We start from the raw sequence: 15,526 nt of genomic DNA, 5'->3' as shown, positions 1-15,526 counted from the left end.
AGCACAAACTCTTGATGAGATGAGAGTATATCCGATTGAAGACAGTGCTGTAGGGCCACACTAGGTTGATCTGAGCACATGCCATTTAAGATCAATAGTAAATTTCCGTCATTTCTCTGCTGCATTTTTTTTTCTAGGAAGAAACCACTTCTTCAGGATTTTCAGTTTTGATTAACTTTAAAGCCATAGATAATTGTATTCCTCCTGTGTCAGATTAATTCTAGCTATATATTTTCCACTTGTCATGACTGATGGGCTTAGTATGGCTACATATAGTAATTTATAGCTACAGCGGTAATGTAGAAGGAGATGGGGTGGCAGGAAGGGGTTAAGAAACCAGAATTTTCATACCCTACTACTGGCAAAGTACAGAAGACTCTTCTCCTGGGGTTTGGGATAGAAGAGGTGTGATGGGTGCTGCGAATCCATAATGCCTCCCTGTTAAGTGCTGCTACTATTGACTTAGCTAAACGGCATTTAACACCCACTTTGCCTTTTCTGGTCATAAACCTTTTCAGAGTGGATATGAAATCTGCCTCACTATGTTTTGTTTTCGAAGTGCTGCTTTTCCATCCTTGAGGTTTCCGTAGCAACCTGGGCCATTTGTTTAAATTGGAGCTCACTGGCCTGTCCTCCCTGCACCTAACTTCTGCTGAGATCTTGCAGGTATCATCTCATTACATCTTGCAGGTATCATTGACCAGGTTGGATGAGGCTTTGGGCAACGTGATCTAGTGGAGGGTGTCCCTGCCCGCAGCAGGGGGGTTGGAACTAGATGATCTTTGATGTCCCTTCCAACCCAAACCATTCTATGATTCTACCTCGTCTTGGCACGCTGGAAGGTTACTTTTAAGGGTTATATAGGGGCTTAGCAGCAGTTTGCTATAAGAGCGCTGGCCCTGCCCCGAGGGCCATTCACTCAGCAAGGTGACAGATGTGTGTGCTTTCTTGGCTGTTGCCCTATTTGATTTGCCTCATTCTTCTGTGTAATGCTCAGTACAGCTTTGTGGATTTATTACAAGCTCCACTGAAGAACAGGTTAGCTGGCAAGTCTTTGGCAGCTCACACTGGGAAGGCATGTCTCGGGAGAGCTAGGAAGCCTTGTTTTAAGGAAAAAAGTGTGGTCCATATTGAAGAATTTTAAGGAAGAATAAGGAGCATGGAGGTCTGTCGCATGGCCTCCATTGTTTGGTTTATATTCCCCAAAGTTCTGGTCACTCAGGAGGTTTTGTTGGCTGGGCAAGACTTAGAGCAGAGTCTTCATATCACAGGGGATCATCCAGATGGTGCTCACTGGATCCAGAATGATGCTCAACCAAAAGCTGTTTCTGCCTGTAGCTGCATGTGCAGCTGCTTTGCTGCTCACACGAGGGTGTTGTTTCTCTGTAGTCCCACGGTGGAGACACTGCGTAGGCCCATGCTGAAGAGCGGGTTGACATTACAGCTGATCTCTGAGTTACCTCTGCCAGTCCTCTGCCCCAGGCGTGTGTTTCCAGCGATGCCCTTGCACCAGGGCAGGCTGCCATGCAACCCTGCAGCAGCTGACCCTGGGAGATAAGCTGGCTAAGCATGATCCTTTAAAGCAGAAAAGAGCAGCAAGGCCGCTTGGCAGGAGTCACAGGCTAGAAAAGAGTCTGGGGGAGTCGTGGCTGTGCCTCGTCACTGGCCATCGGGTCCTCGTCATCGTTAGGGAGAGCTGTGGGAGGACTTCTTGCCCTGAAGAGCTTATGATTCAGAGAACAAGAGCTGAAGCAGGAGTGAAGAGAGACATGACTTGCCACAGGGCATTCTGTCCTAGACATACAACCTGCAATCCCAGTTTGGTGCCTGATTTATTAGGCTGCAGAGCCTACATGGTTCCCAGTATCCCCCCCTCCCCATGTCCTGCTTTCTGGAGGCAGATCTGTGCCAGGTTTCTGCACTGTGCTGAGGAGGAGATAGCCTGTCCGACTGGCATGGCATGCCTTTACCTTGGAATAGTTTGGAAAGAAGGGGGGCCACCAGACACAGGCTCCTTGATTATTTGGGAGAAGCAAGTGGGAGTGGCGGAAGAGGGATTTAAAATTGCCCGGTGGTGGTGGTTTCTGACGGGAAGCAGTGGGTGGCCGCAGGCTCCCAGGGTTACAGGGCCAGGATGCAGCACCGGTACCCACCTGCCCACCCCAGCACTGGTGGGAAAGTTTCCTTCAGTGAGGAAAGTTTCTGACAAACTGCACGTAAGGCAAAATTTGCCAGTATCTGCGCTTTCCCAGTGGCAATGAAGCCTTCACAGCTTGCGCCAGAGAAGAGATTGCTTCCCTGGGACAGGCTGACAAGCCAGCATGAAGAAATCCTCCCAGGCCTCGGGGCAAGGAGAGTGATGGAGTGAGGCACTGTGTGCCGTCGCAGGACACAGCATCTTGGTGCGGCAGAGCCACAGGTAGAACAAAATGGCCTGAGAGCTGGCTGCTTCTCTGTGACAGCTCTGTATTTTGCACTGATCAGTTTTTCCTTTGGTTGGCTCATCAGTTAATTCCTGGTCTCACTTCCTTTCCGGAGACCAAAGTGGCTCTATCTTATCTTAGAAAAGCTTCTTCCTGGTGTTACAAAAATCATTCCTCAGCTTTGGGTGCTATGGGTTTTCATCTGACAGGGGTAAGGTTACACTTTTCTTCTGTCTGCGTGTCAGCTTTAGTGCCACACTGGATTTCCTCCTCAAGGCAGGGCTTCGGTTGCTGGAACCGGTGTCACTCACCTATGTACTGATGTGGTTGTAGTAATTTTTGTCTATAGTCCCTGAAAAGGTTTAGAGACTGAGTAAAAAAACAGTCTGCGGGATTTGATTACTTGAAGTCTGACAATTCATTGTCAAGAAACTTCTGTTTTAATCTCTAGACTACAGTTGATTTCTTTCTTGATTACTTACAAATAAGCTTAAAAAGAGAGGGGAAAAAAGGAAATTTATTCTGATGAAATACTTGGATGCTCTGCAGTGTTTTTAGCTGCAAAAGAAAGTGGATTATAAAATCCTTCAGAAGTGCTAAGATCCTATTTGTGGCACCAACTTAAGGCTTTTAATCTCAACTCACATAAGAAAAGTTTCCCTTTTGCCTGACCTCCAAAGCAGCCAGAGCCTTTCAGGCTGTGCTGGCTGCTGGTCAGCCCTTCCTTGCTAGTTTTGAGGTTCGTGATCAGTTTTGTCCAGATCTCAAAAATAATTCAATTTCTTCAGCTTTTGCAAAAAATCAGCAGTTGGGTACAGAAGAGATCAAGATGAGCATCCTGTGCTCAGACAGCTATGTGTTAGGCTATGTGTCCTCTGACGAGGAGCGGGGGAATCCTCCTCTCCTCACTCCCTTGCCAACAGCATTTCTGCTCCTGCAGCTGACACGTTGCCTGGGAGGCAGCACAGCCCCCATGAGCCCAGCACCCTCCCGGCTGGCCACCAGCTCAGCATGGACCATGTGGGGGGGACAGAAACCCCCAGGATTCATCAGCAAAGTCCTCCCCTGCACACGCAAAGGCAGCATTTTCCCAAAGTGCTTTTTTAAAAAATTTATTTTGTGGGGGAAAAACATGTTTTCAAGTTTTTCAACCTGAGACAGGATGTGTTTATTGCAAAAGGTAGTATTGAAATGGAAATCCTAATTTCTGTGCTGCTTAATTGATAGGATCAAAGTAACAACTAGACATAGTAGTACCTCGACAAGTAAAGTTGTGGAAGGTTAGAGGTTAATTTTGCTCCAAGAGACAGCAACTTGTACCAGCAGGACTATTCAAAGCAATCAGTCTCTTAATTTGTTACAAGTACAGTTTCATTCTTTAAACAGCTGAGTTTTCTGCAATCACTGGTCTCCAGTTGTTTAAACCACACTCTTATCTTGTATCCTCGTAGCACCACATCCTGATACGTCAGTAACAGCACTGGGGAAAGCTGCCATCCCTTCTGACGCCCATCAGGCCAAACAAGGGAAATTTAATGTAGCAGTTTCCATCAGGGAACATTTTGCAGCTCTCTTTGAAAACGAAAAGGTTTATTACTACATTTATTGTTGGTGGTGTGATGACAGCCAAATGCTGTTATCCTGTGACGTGCTACTGGAACGCTGATTTTCTCACTTCAGCTATCACTTTACAATTAAAACAATTCAGTACAGAGAATAAAATAATATATTTCTGTGAGGAACATTAACACATTCAAGCATTTTAGTCAGTATGTTGTCCTACGGCAGTGGGCGGAAGCTTTATGGGTTTTATTGCAGCTGATATCAAGTCAGGCAAGGCTGAAAGTAAGGTATTTGAGGGGGTAGGAGCTTTGAATGCCCGTGCTTTGTATTATCTATGTTGTATTGGGAGCTCCTCACAAGAATTAACGAGTGTTTGTCGTGACCTACAGTCATGCTGTGGGTCCATCCTCACCTTACAGCGCTGGAAGTGCACCCGCACGTTATGATTTCATAACAGGCGGGCAGGGAGAAGTGAGGTTTGAAGAGGGCTACAAGCTCTTTGCTGGCCCGCGTGGCCCCACTGTTTCTCCTGCTCCCTCCTGTCTTGACCTTCACTGCACTCCTGCCTTCAGCGGGTTCCTCTGCTTCTGGGGGTTCCTCATTTCAACTCATCCTTCCTACCAAACCTGACTTTGATCTTTACGGTCCTGTCATAGTTTAACCTGGCTGGCAGCTAAAACAACCACACAGCCATTTGCTCACTCCCCCCCTCGCCCAGTGGCATGGGGGAGAGAATTGAAAAGGGAGAAGGAAAAAAACCAAAACCCTCATGAGTTGAGATCAAGACAATTTAATAGAACAAAAAAAGGAAGATTTTAATAATAATAATAAAAGAATATACAAAACAAGTGATGAACAGCACTATTTCTCACCACCCAAAGTCGATGCTCCACAAGACCCTGAGCTGACCAGCCTACCAGCCCACCCCCCCAGTTAATGCGGAACATGATATCACATGGTATGGAATATCCCTTTGGTCAATTGGGGTCAGCTGTCCTGGCTGTGTCCCCTCCCAGCTTCTTGGGTGCCCCCCACCTTCTTGTTGGCAGGTCAGTATGAGAAGCTGAAAAGTCCTTGACTGCTTGGCAACAACTAAAAACATCAGTGTGTTATCAACATTATTCTCATCCTAAATCTAAAATACAGCAGTATACCAGCTGCTAGGAAGAAAATTAACTGTATCCCTGCCAAAACCAGGACAGGACCTCATTTTAAAGCAGCCCAAGCCTGATCTGACTGCCCTTGGCCAAGTTACAACAGCATTCTCCTCACACCCCTTTGCTGGGAAGCTGAAACTTGGGTTTCAGTGACTTATATCACAGTGAAAATCCATGGTAGGCTTACATCTCCGATGTCCTAGGCTTGTGACCGCAACCCTGAAATGATTCAGCCTTACATTGATTTTATTTTATAAATATATGTATAGATTCTGTAGTTACACATAATGGAAGTAACAATGCTCCGACTTTGTATGGTTAACGCTGCGTAGTGGAATACCTTCTCTTCCAGGTCAGTTCCCGGGTTAGTGAGAGGTGCCAATGGGGATGGTGAACACCACCCTGTCCCACTGCTGGTAAGCTGGGCTGGGCTGGGGCACACACAGGTGCTGTAAAAACCATAGTGGCTGTGACTGAGGAACAGGAAGCAGGAGACACAGCTGGAGGACAGGGAAGAAGAGCCGCCAGGTTTCAGAGATGGGCTGAGGAAGGGAGGATCGTTGCTGTGAAGCTGTCTGTAAAAAGGAAGTTGGAATCACCAACTTAGCTGAATTTAATTTTTAAACAGGCTTATTACTTTAGGTTGACTTAGAAGGAAACGTTTCAGCTAAAATGGCCAAGTCTCTATAAAAATGAGACAACCTTTTTCTCTTAAAAAGTTATTTTGTCTAGAGAAGTATCTTAAAACCTCAATATGTGGCAAGGTGGCACCATTTCTGTGGCAGACTGACTGAGGAGATGTAGAAATCCTTCCATGCACCTGTAAGTCATGCATCAAACACATCCAGTGCGAAGCATCCCTCAGAGAACTTACCCACCCTAGCAGCGCCCTGGTACATCGGCGAGAGCTTCCTTATGGAAAGGACTTGTAGAAATAATTTTTCGTGAGCTGCCTGCAACCACCCCAGCAGGGACCTGAGCCTTCCGGTGCTGCTTACTGGTGCCTTGCTGAACGATCTGCTCTCCAAGATACAGTGAGTGCCATAGGGGGATTTCCTCACGCCTTATTGCCTAGGGCTTCTACCTCGTCTCATGCTGCAAGGGACAAAATCGCGGTGCTCAGAGTGTGAAGGAGAGCCCCGGCCCGCGGGAGGCTGGAGTCAGGGTGTGCTGCGGAACAAGCCCGATCTTCCCTTGGCTACAGAGATTTCCAATCCTGCAGCTAAATCCCTGCGGAGACCTGCCTGCTGCAGACGGGAGGGGTGCCGATCTGGCTGCAGGGCTCCCCGCGGCTGCCACCAAGTGCTGCCAGGTAGGATGCCCCTCGGTGTGGCCCAGGGAACGTGAGGCATCTGTCTTTAGGAAAATATTTCAAGGGATGTGTCAAGCATTTAAAACTCTGGCTGTGTCTTGCCCTGTTGGCTGTCTGACTGTGAGCATGCGGGTGTGTGATCCGTACTGTAGGATTACCCTCACGCAGTCAGTTGCTGGGGCTGGCTTTGCTTTTATTTATTTATTTTTTGAAAGGAAAAAAAAAAAAGTTAAAAGGCTGCTGAAGTCCTGGCTAGAAACACTGGAAAGGAAGATAAAGGATATCCAGCTAAATACATGAGGAAAGGGATAGGGCAACCTGGAGTGTATAGCCCTTGCAAGTAATTAGTCAAACAACTCCCTGGTGTAAATGCATTCATGTGTGCTTGAGAGAGGCTTGGCTGCTGAGCTAAGCCACACTCGGTGGTGCTGCTGTTTTGTTATGATAGTTAGGAAGTACCAACAGTTTGTTTTTTTCCAGGCAGCAGATTCAGAATTGGTTTCAGTTAGGCCTTGTTGAGAAATTTATGTTCCCTCTGTCACAAAGGTACAATTTCAAGTTCAAATCAAATGTGTGTGTGCAGGCAGAGAAACAGATGAGAAGACTTATCTTCTGCTTTCAGCAATACCTTGTATCAATTGCCCGTTTATTTTCTCCTTTCCTCTTTGTAAGCTGGTATCTATTAGGTTGCAGTTAGCTGAATGTTTTTATTATTATTTTAAAAATGGTTGTTTTGGGATGTGAACTACACTGGGGAAGGAACTGCAATTCCTTCCCACTTCCTCATGGAAATTAATTCATGGAGCAGAACGCTGAGGAGATGATGCGCACGATGAGGCGCTGTGTTGTGGCTGACAAAGTGCGACTGGAAATGCTGCCTGGCAGGACAGCAAGAGGCAGGTTTTACTCTTGAGCATGTTTTGAGAGGAGATTTGAAGCCCACCTGCTGGGGATGGGTTGAAGGCATCCCGCTGGGAAGCAGCTTATCCTGCTGACTCGTGAGGGAGGCCCCGTCAACTCCAATGACGGGGTTACAGTGCTGCTCCGTTTCGGGGCACAAACCACGGTGTTCAGGGTCTCCACTCCAGGACTGCCTAACTACAGATGGTTTCTGTGGAAGCCCTGGCCTTTAAAAAATTTCTTTTTCTAGAGAAAGAGGTGGATTTCTCTCTCTCTCTCCTCTTCTTACTCTTTCCTTTCCCTTCAGTGGCATTCCGTCTGATAGCCAGCAAGAGGAATAATAATTACTCGGCTATGTGTGTATTTCCTATAATCGCATTGTTAAATGAGCGACCTGATGACATAAACTAATTTCCATGGGGTTGTTTCAGCAGCGTTAGCTGTTTCTCCTCTCCTGAAACTCGGATTTTAACTTTCCAAGGCTCCACAGCTGTCTAGTGGATATTTTATGTAAAATATGCAGCATTTGAAACGTTCCCAGCCCCGGATAAAGGTCTCCTCCAGCCCCTGTGCAGCGCTCTGGGGTACAACGTGACTTCAGCCCTGTACTATGCAGGAAAGAAATCCGCTCCGGGGATCCACGTGGTAGAGAGTTTCTGTAATCTATACCATGAGGTCACATTTCAATACCGGGAGCAACCAAGATTAAAGTCATGATTTAAGCCACTGGAGTAAATATAGTTTTTACATTAGCGCATTGCAGACCTAACTTGGGGGATTATGTCACAGGATATTTTTTCTGAATTGTCTCAAATACAATCTTAAGGCCTCTCAGTTATTACCATGGTGATGTTGCTCCAACTCAGCATTGAAATTTCCCCGAGCATTTTATAATCAGAATTGTGAGGGAATTAAATGGTCACTCTACCTGAACCAAAACCAGTTTGCCCTCATAGTGAACTTTCTGTATGAAACCAGATGGGCAGTTTGGACTGGGGATGTGTGTGTTGAATTTCAGGTATCAAGTCAACCAGCCTTTTTTTCTGCAGAGCCTTGGATCCTCTTATGTTAAGGCTGTTGCTAGAGCAGATTAAATTTACCTTGCTTCATATGAATGCGAGATGCTTTTCCCCACTGCCAGAACAAGGCTCCTGTGTCAACCCAGAACTTGCTTCTGCAGGATAGACGGGCTCAGCCCCAGGACTCCAAACTGTTCGGCAGACTTGTCCTCTTGGAGGCCTCTGCTGAGGAAACACAGTTTGTCACTCACCGCGCTGCAGGACCAAGCTGTCAGGAATAAAAACTGTTGTAAATGGGGCTCTGGGAGAGGGAGTCATTGTACTGCAGTAAAGGCTTTATGGGCTAAATTTAGCCATTAAAATCAACAGTAAAAAACACGCAGCCTTCTCCAAGCTGGAATGATTCAATTTGACCAAACAGAAAATTGTTCCCTTATTAAGCGAATTGTGTCTCCCAATAAAATGGCTTCAAACTGAACCTGGCCCTAAAGCTGCCTTGGGGAGCCAAGGAGCCGCGAGATTGCAGCCAGGTGCTTCATAAAGCCGAGGCTCTTAACGTTTCTTTTATGCTGGCAGGAGGCAAAGCAGCCTGCCTTCTGGAAACACACTAGCAAGTGCCTCCGGTCCCTTCTCTCCCAAAGCTGTATTGTTTTGTTTTATTCCTTTTGAGACAGGGCTGTAATTACAACGGTTTGTCTCCAGTGCAGGTCCTGAAACATCACCACTGCTAAGGCAGTTCAAATCAGGGAGGAACCAGTCCCAGGTCTTACTGAAAGATGAAGCTGAGACTTTCTGAACTCGCAAAAAGCAAGTCCCATTCTGTGTGCCGGACTGTGGCACAGGATGCGTGTGCTACACGTAAGCTTCTGTTTTTTCTTAGGGCACTTGTCTACCTCTGCACAAAGGGTGTACTTTATGGCAAAATGCAATAAACTCAAGCTAGCTGCAGATGTGCTAGCTTGGGCACAGGACCCAGGGCTGCTGGGGTAAGCGCAGATCTCTCTGTGGGCTAATTTACTGCCTGGTGCGGGAGGTGCCATGGGTACCTCCCCATTGCTCTGCTGTGCCGTGTGTGCACGCTGAGCACGGGGGTACTGACTGCTCGGGGTCCTGAGTGCGCTATCCCTGTCCCCTCACCAGCACAGACCAGGGTTCCCGATGCTGTTGCTAAGCCTCTTCCTTCCTTCCTTCCTTCCTTCCTTCCTTCCTTCCTAACCAAGCTTCAAAAATATCCTCGAGTGGGTGAAGCTACACTGGAGAATGTCTTTATGGGAATAGTCTAACATTAGCCCTGAAGAGGGGACAGACTAACCATTTCAGGCTCTTCCTCCCTCATGCTTTTATACTCCACTTCCTTCTAGCTCCTTTCCTATTCCTATCGTATGTTTTTCTTACGCTGTTGGGTTTTTCCATCACTGAGACTCCTTTGCACACACAGCTTTAAAGCGTGGTCTCAGCTGTCACTGATTTGCAAGCTTTTGTTTCAGCTCAGTAATACTTATATGCCGTTTTTTGTCTGAGGATCTGATTCTGCATCATATCAGAGAAGTATTACAGAGCCCATAGGGGAATGGAAAATTTTAGGATCCCTTCTGAAAGGGAAAAAAATGGAGCCACTTAAACTACATTAGAGGTGGCAGAATTGGGAACAAGATCCCGGAGTCTTGAGTCCTGCTTAACCCTCTTGTTGCTGATGGTTTCTTGTCAGGGCCCATCCTGCGTGATCTCTGTAGTTTACACCTGGCTCGCTGTAGCATTAGAGGGTATTCGGATTTGGGCTTGCCTCGGGGTTTCCTTTAACCCCGTGGACGTTACTCTGCTGAAAGCTGACGTGACATGTCTGTTAGCGTGATCTCCATGTCTGTAAAAAAATACTATTGATAAAAAAGCTGCGAGGTGAGATGTAGAAAGCTGAACTACTCAGTGGCTCTCTGGGATGTAGCCAGAGATGGGGTACGCCGCGGGGCGGCGGGGGGCTGCCCGGGGCAGAGAGGACCGGGGGAGACGGCCTCTGCGGCCGCAGCGCCCGGGGAAGAGGAGATGGGTGAGTGGGGCGACGGGGAGAGGGGCCGGGAAGGGGTAACGGCACCGAGCGCAAAGCCTCCGCATGGGCAGCAGCGAAGCTCCCCCTGCGCCGCGGGCCCTGCTTCCCCCTCCCTAGGGGACGCGGCGGGGCCGGGGGCGGTGACGGCGGGGCCGGGGAGACGTCAGGCGGAAGAGAAGCGCTCGGCAGGCTGCTAGTGGGCTCCGCTGCCGTCTGAGCATGCTCCCGCGGGGGCAGAGCCGGGATATATAACGGCGCCGAGGCGCCGGCAACAGCAGCCGCTCCGCTGAGGCAGGCGGCACATACAGCGCTCCGACGCGTCTGCGCCGCGCCGCGCCGCTCCGCTCCGCACCGCTCGGTACCTCTCCGGACAGCACCGCTTCGCAGCGAGCCGCACTTCTCCGCGCGGTACCGTCCCGTCCCGTCCCTGCCCGGCCGCGGCTGCCCCGCCGGAGCCTCGGCGCCCGGCACGGCCGAAGCAGCGCGCCCCGCTCCGCCGGCCCCGGCCCCCGCGGCGGGCGCTCCCGCGGGCGGCAGGATGGCCGCGAAGCCGGCCGAGCTGATGGGCATCTGCTCCAGCTACCAGGCGGTGATGCCCCACTTCGTCTGCGTGGCCGAGGAGTTCCCCCCGCCCGCCCGCCCCGCCAAGGCCCCCAAGGGCAAGCTGCGGCGGCCGCGGCAGTCGCGCTTCAAGACGCAGCCGGTGACTTTCGACGAGATCCAGGAGGTGGAGGAGGAGGGGGTGTCCCCCATGGAGGAGGAGAAGGCTAAGAAGTCCTTCTTGCAGTCGCTGGAGTGCCTGCGGCGGAGCACCCAGAACCTCAGCCTCCAGCGGGACCGCCTGGGCAGCTGCCGGCTCCGCAACAGCCTCGACTCCAGCGACTCGGACTCGGCCCTCTGAGGGCGGTGGGACCCGGCGGGACCCGGCCCGGCCCGGCTCGGCGGGAGCGCGCCCGGCGGCGGCGGCACGGACTGGGCTGCAGGGAGCCGCCCCGCCGCCGGTCCAGGAGCGCCCGGGGCGGGCAGCCGGGTTGGGATGTTTTCTAAGAAAGCGCTTGTACCTTCGTTTCTATTTGATTGTATGAAACTCTCCGTTTAAAAGACAAAAAAAAAAAAAAAAAATCTTTTCTATTCGTTAGAAGAAATGAGCTGTTTTAGATGCATTGAGCTGCTGGACTTTATATTTATTTTTGCATTTAAACTGTTGACTGCATTAATTTAATATGTTTCTACCTGAATGTCTGTTATTATTTCCATAAAAGAGTAATAAAATCTGATATATTTGCACAGTACATATCGGACTGTCCTTATTTCAGGGGTCTAACTGTCCTCTTTCAGCTTCCTTTCCCATTTGAAGGCTAAAGGGATTTAAAGGCTGTCGACAGCTAATGCAGAAGCAGTAACGCTTTCCTCAGGGATGCTGCTCAGAGATTTTTGCAATCTGTACTACCAGGTACATGCTAATGAACCAAGAGCCTAAAGACTGATTTTAGACAACTTTTTTTGCTTGTTTGAGATCTTTGCATTCACCTGACTTGGCGTTTAAGGAGTATTTATAACTGGTTGTGTCCAGGAACCTTAATGCAACTGGGTAAGCCTAGTGCATTCGCAGAAGTGCATGTATACTTTCTGTTCTCATCTAAGTTGTTTTTGTCTCTTCTCTCCTTCCCCTTCTGACCCATGAATTGTTTTGTGCTGCAGAGATGTTTGGTAGTTGGATAGAATGCAGTTTAATTTACTATAGCAAGTGGTACTATGTGGACATGCTTTGCTTGGAGTTGAAAAGCAAGGGTATTTTGATGTAGTATAGGAGTGAAGTTACATGGGTCTTCTGTGTGTGTGTAGGTATGTGTAAGGTTTTCTCTGTCCATGGTGTATGTGCCGAGGAGCATCTGAAGCTCTCTGCAGAAGGAAGAACAAATTCCTGGACTGGGAATCTTTTCCCTGTATTTTCTCCATTCTCTTGAGATATTCCTGTGCTAATGGTGTAATCCTACGGGAGCATCTTTCTTCAACGCAAGCCTCAGGCAGTTGAAACTTCCCAGTTATTAGATATTATTAGGATAATGAGCTGTAGCCTCTAAGTAACATTTCTGCGGTAAGATTTTCTGGAGAGTTACAGCTTTTCTTATGTCCTGGCTTGAGGTGCGATCATACTGATAAATAGGGATAAACAGCATGCTGTGAGCTTATCAGGGGAGGTAAGGGCTGAGGCAGAAGAACAAGATGAACATGATGCAGATGGAGAACAGGGTGCCTAGTTAGAGCTGGCAGCCATGGACTTGAACCTGCCGGGCACTGAAGTACAGCAGATGACCTGCGTGAGGAGCTCAGTGGTGGCTCTAGGCAGAACTGAAGCCTGTCTCTCTTTAGCTTAAAGCTGAGGAAAATCAAGACGCGGGGCGGGGGTGCGGGGGGGGGGGGTGTGTGGAGGGAGTGTGTGGAGAGGAGTGCTTGGCTTTGGACAGGTCCTTCCCCAACTTTCCTAAGTACAGGAAGAGTTTTAAAAAAAATCCCTTGCAGTAGGAGAAACAGCTGACCCCCAGCATCAGGGGAGGGTCGTGCATGCAATTTCAGTAAGGAAGCAGCTCTGGGCTCTGACCCGACCTCCTCGTAAAAAGGCAATTAAACCACCCCACCTGTCCCCCTGCATGCAGTCAGTGAAACAGCTCGTCTCCCTTTGCCGTTAGAACCTGTTGGCTGCTTTCTGTGTAGGTGCAGTACATACGTAACAGCTACGTACAAGCCAAAGCAACTTGACCTCTAGAACAGCTTTCAGCCCCGCAAACTGGACTTGGTAAGAAATAACCAGTTCCTAGCAGCTGGGCTAATTTTCCTTGACAAATTCCTAGTGCTGTTACAAATCTGCGAGTTCTGACATTTCCAGAGGTTGTACAGCATCCTCCCCATACCGCAGGTTTCAGGCTACTTTTCAGTCTTGCTTTGCTTTCAGCTCTGCTACAAATCCCCGTGATACACAAAGTATGTCGTAGCTTCAAGAGGCTGTGAGCGCATGATTGTCTTCCCCGCTTATTGTTTCTGTTTAGCAGCTGGGATTAATAGCAGGCCATTTACCATCGCCCTTCCCATCCCTGCTTTAATGTGCAACTGTGCTGCCATCATGCAGGATGCACGGGAGGCTGTGCTGCTCCAGCAGCAGCAGAGCATCGGGTACCTGCTTCCTGGAAGGGGGGAAAGAGCCATATTCCCTTTTCTGTTTCAAAACACAAATGTAGATGTTAACACAGGGAACAAAGAGGGTTTGAGACTCTGTTGTAGCATAATATTTGAGAAAAAGCCATATTCCAGTGGTTAGGCTGAAGAAGTTTCTCTTCAACTGTTGTTTGTTAATATTTTTCTGCTCCACCTCAAAGTGAATAACATGGGAGATGCCAGTGCTAAAGATAGGCTAGTGTTTATCTTCCCAACAGTTACTATCGAGGCAAAAGGCTGAAAAGCTAGGGTGTTTCAGCTCTGTCCTGCAGAGGCCCTCCTGAATGCAGCTGGAAAAATAAACCTCTCTTCCAGTCTTCCTGTGCTGCTAATTTTGAAGGTTTCTCTTGCAATGGTTTTTAGCATCATGGATCTCTGTCCTGTAAGGATTGCAGGAAAAGCTATTAAATTCACTTTACTGAGGGTAATGACTATATCAAAGGGGTTTGAGTCTGTCACCCACTACCCAGGCTTGAGATGTGGGTTGTACATTTCCCTTCAGCAATTCAGAACTTAAAAGCATCCAGCAGATGCCACTTACAGTGATGTTCAGGATGGCAGTGAGTAGGCACGAGCATCCTACGTCTTCACAGGAAGGAGCTGGGAGCCAAAACACTCATGGCGCAGCAGGACAGGTCTCAGGGCGGAGGGAAGCTGAGCACCCCAGGGGTGCCTTCAGCCCTATTTCTCCAGGTTACAGGAAATCACACAGCAGAAGTTGTCTTTAATGGGACCTGCATTTTGTTCTTGTATCGCTCCATGTGTAAATCATCCTGTCCTCTGCCACAAGAGGAGCACCTGGTGGGGTGAGTAAAAGCTTGCACGTGAAAGCAATTCTTTTATTCTCTTCCTGTTTTTTTATCCTCTTCCTGTGTCCAGTCCCCTTCAAGCTCTTCAGCTTTTTACCCCTGTGCTCGTGTTGAAATGCTGTGTTAGTGTAAAGCTACTCATGCTGGTGTGGTGGATCTGTACCTCCATGCCTTACGGTGGCCTGACAAGCGTAGAGGGGATCTGAACGGTGCAGTATCATTGCTCTCCTGGTATCAGGAAAAAAAAAAAAAAAATTCGTCTCTGTGCATCTATGGACAAGTTTTTTCTGCTTTTTTTTCCAAAACATTTTAGTTAAATTTGACTCAGTAATTCATGGAGGATTTCTGGTTGCAATTTAGTGTCCACCTCAAGGGGCTGAGGACAGACTTTTCTCCTATCTGTGTTTTCACCATTTCTGCTGTTGGATGACTTCTCTCATCTCTGCATTTCCAGTGACTCACTGGGGACACTTCAGAGTGGAGCTGCTATCAGGAACGAATATGAGAAGGTGCTTGTAATTCCTGCAGGTTTCTGTACTGGGAGCCCAAGAATGCATTTGCTTTAGGAGCTGGTTAATGACACGACACCTGACCCTTAGCAGTGCTGTGGGTCTGATCCTGCAGGACCACGGTGGATGCACTGCGGGGCACTGCCCTGGGTAAGACACACCACGCAACTGGTGCTAGCTAACCTACTGAAGCCACCACCAGAGAGGAGATCAGCACAGTTCTCCAGGCTGCATCTGGCCTTGTTTGAACCTCAACTCCCATGGCATGGCTCTGCCCGAGCTGTCTTTTGTACATGAGCAAGATGCACATGGGACTTGCGTTTCTGTGGGGGAAAAGAAAACTACCTCAGGGAGGTGCAGATAGCCTGAAATCCCTGAGCAGAGCTCAGGCTGCCTGTGCAGTGACGCACCGGTGCCCTGGATTTGTGGTTTAGCTTCTCACAGCCATCTTAAATAGAGTGTGCAAGTTGTGCACAGTGCTTCAGCAAGCCTGGCTCCAAACTTCAGGGGTATTTTTTAAGCTGTAAAGACGCAAGATTACATCGAGAGCAGAGAATAATCATGTGTCCAGTAGTAG

General features: G+C 48.6%; 2 protein-coding genes across 2 annotated transcripts in view; both read left to right on the top strand.

Moving 5' to 3' along the window:
- The first annotated feature begins 10,480 nt into the window (after nt 1–10,480).
- Nucleotides 10,481–11,710, top strand: C5H11orf96 (chromosome 5 C11orf96 homolog). The gene has a single exon (XM_075754708.1). It carries the CDS (start codon nt 10,957–10,959, stop codon nt 11,317–11,319), a length of 363 nt encoding a protein of 120 aa, XP_075610823.1. The 5' UTR covers nt 10,481–10,956; the 3' UTR covers nt 11,320–11,710.
- The window catches only part of EXT2 (exostosin glycosyltransferase 2), a 176,710-nt gene continuing 172,564 nt past the window's right edge, over nt 11,381–15,526 (top strand). Inside the window, exon 1 of the mRNA XM_075754705.1 lies at nt 11,381–11,386. The gene's annotated coding sequence lies outside the window, so the exon portion shown is untranslated. The remainder of the gene's footprint in view (nt 11,387–15,526) is intronic.

This window comes from Balearica regulorum, chromosome 5, assembly GCF_011004875.1.
Source record: "Balearica regulorum gibbericeps isolate bBalReg1 chromosome 5, bBalReg1.pri, whole genome shotgun sequence".
NCBI classification, from domain to species: domain Eukaryota; kingdom Metazoa; phylum Chordata; class Aves; order Gruiformes; family Gruidae; genus Balearica; species Balearica regulorum.
The sequence above is the reverse complement of the archived record's forward strand: the minus strand, read 5'-3'. Positions and strand labels throughout refer to the sequence as shown.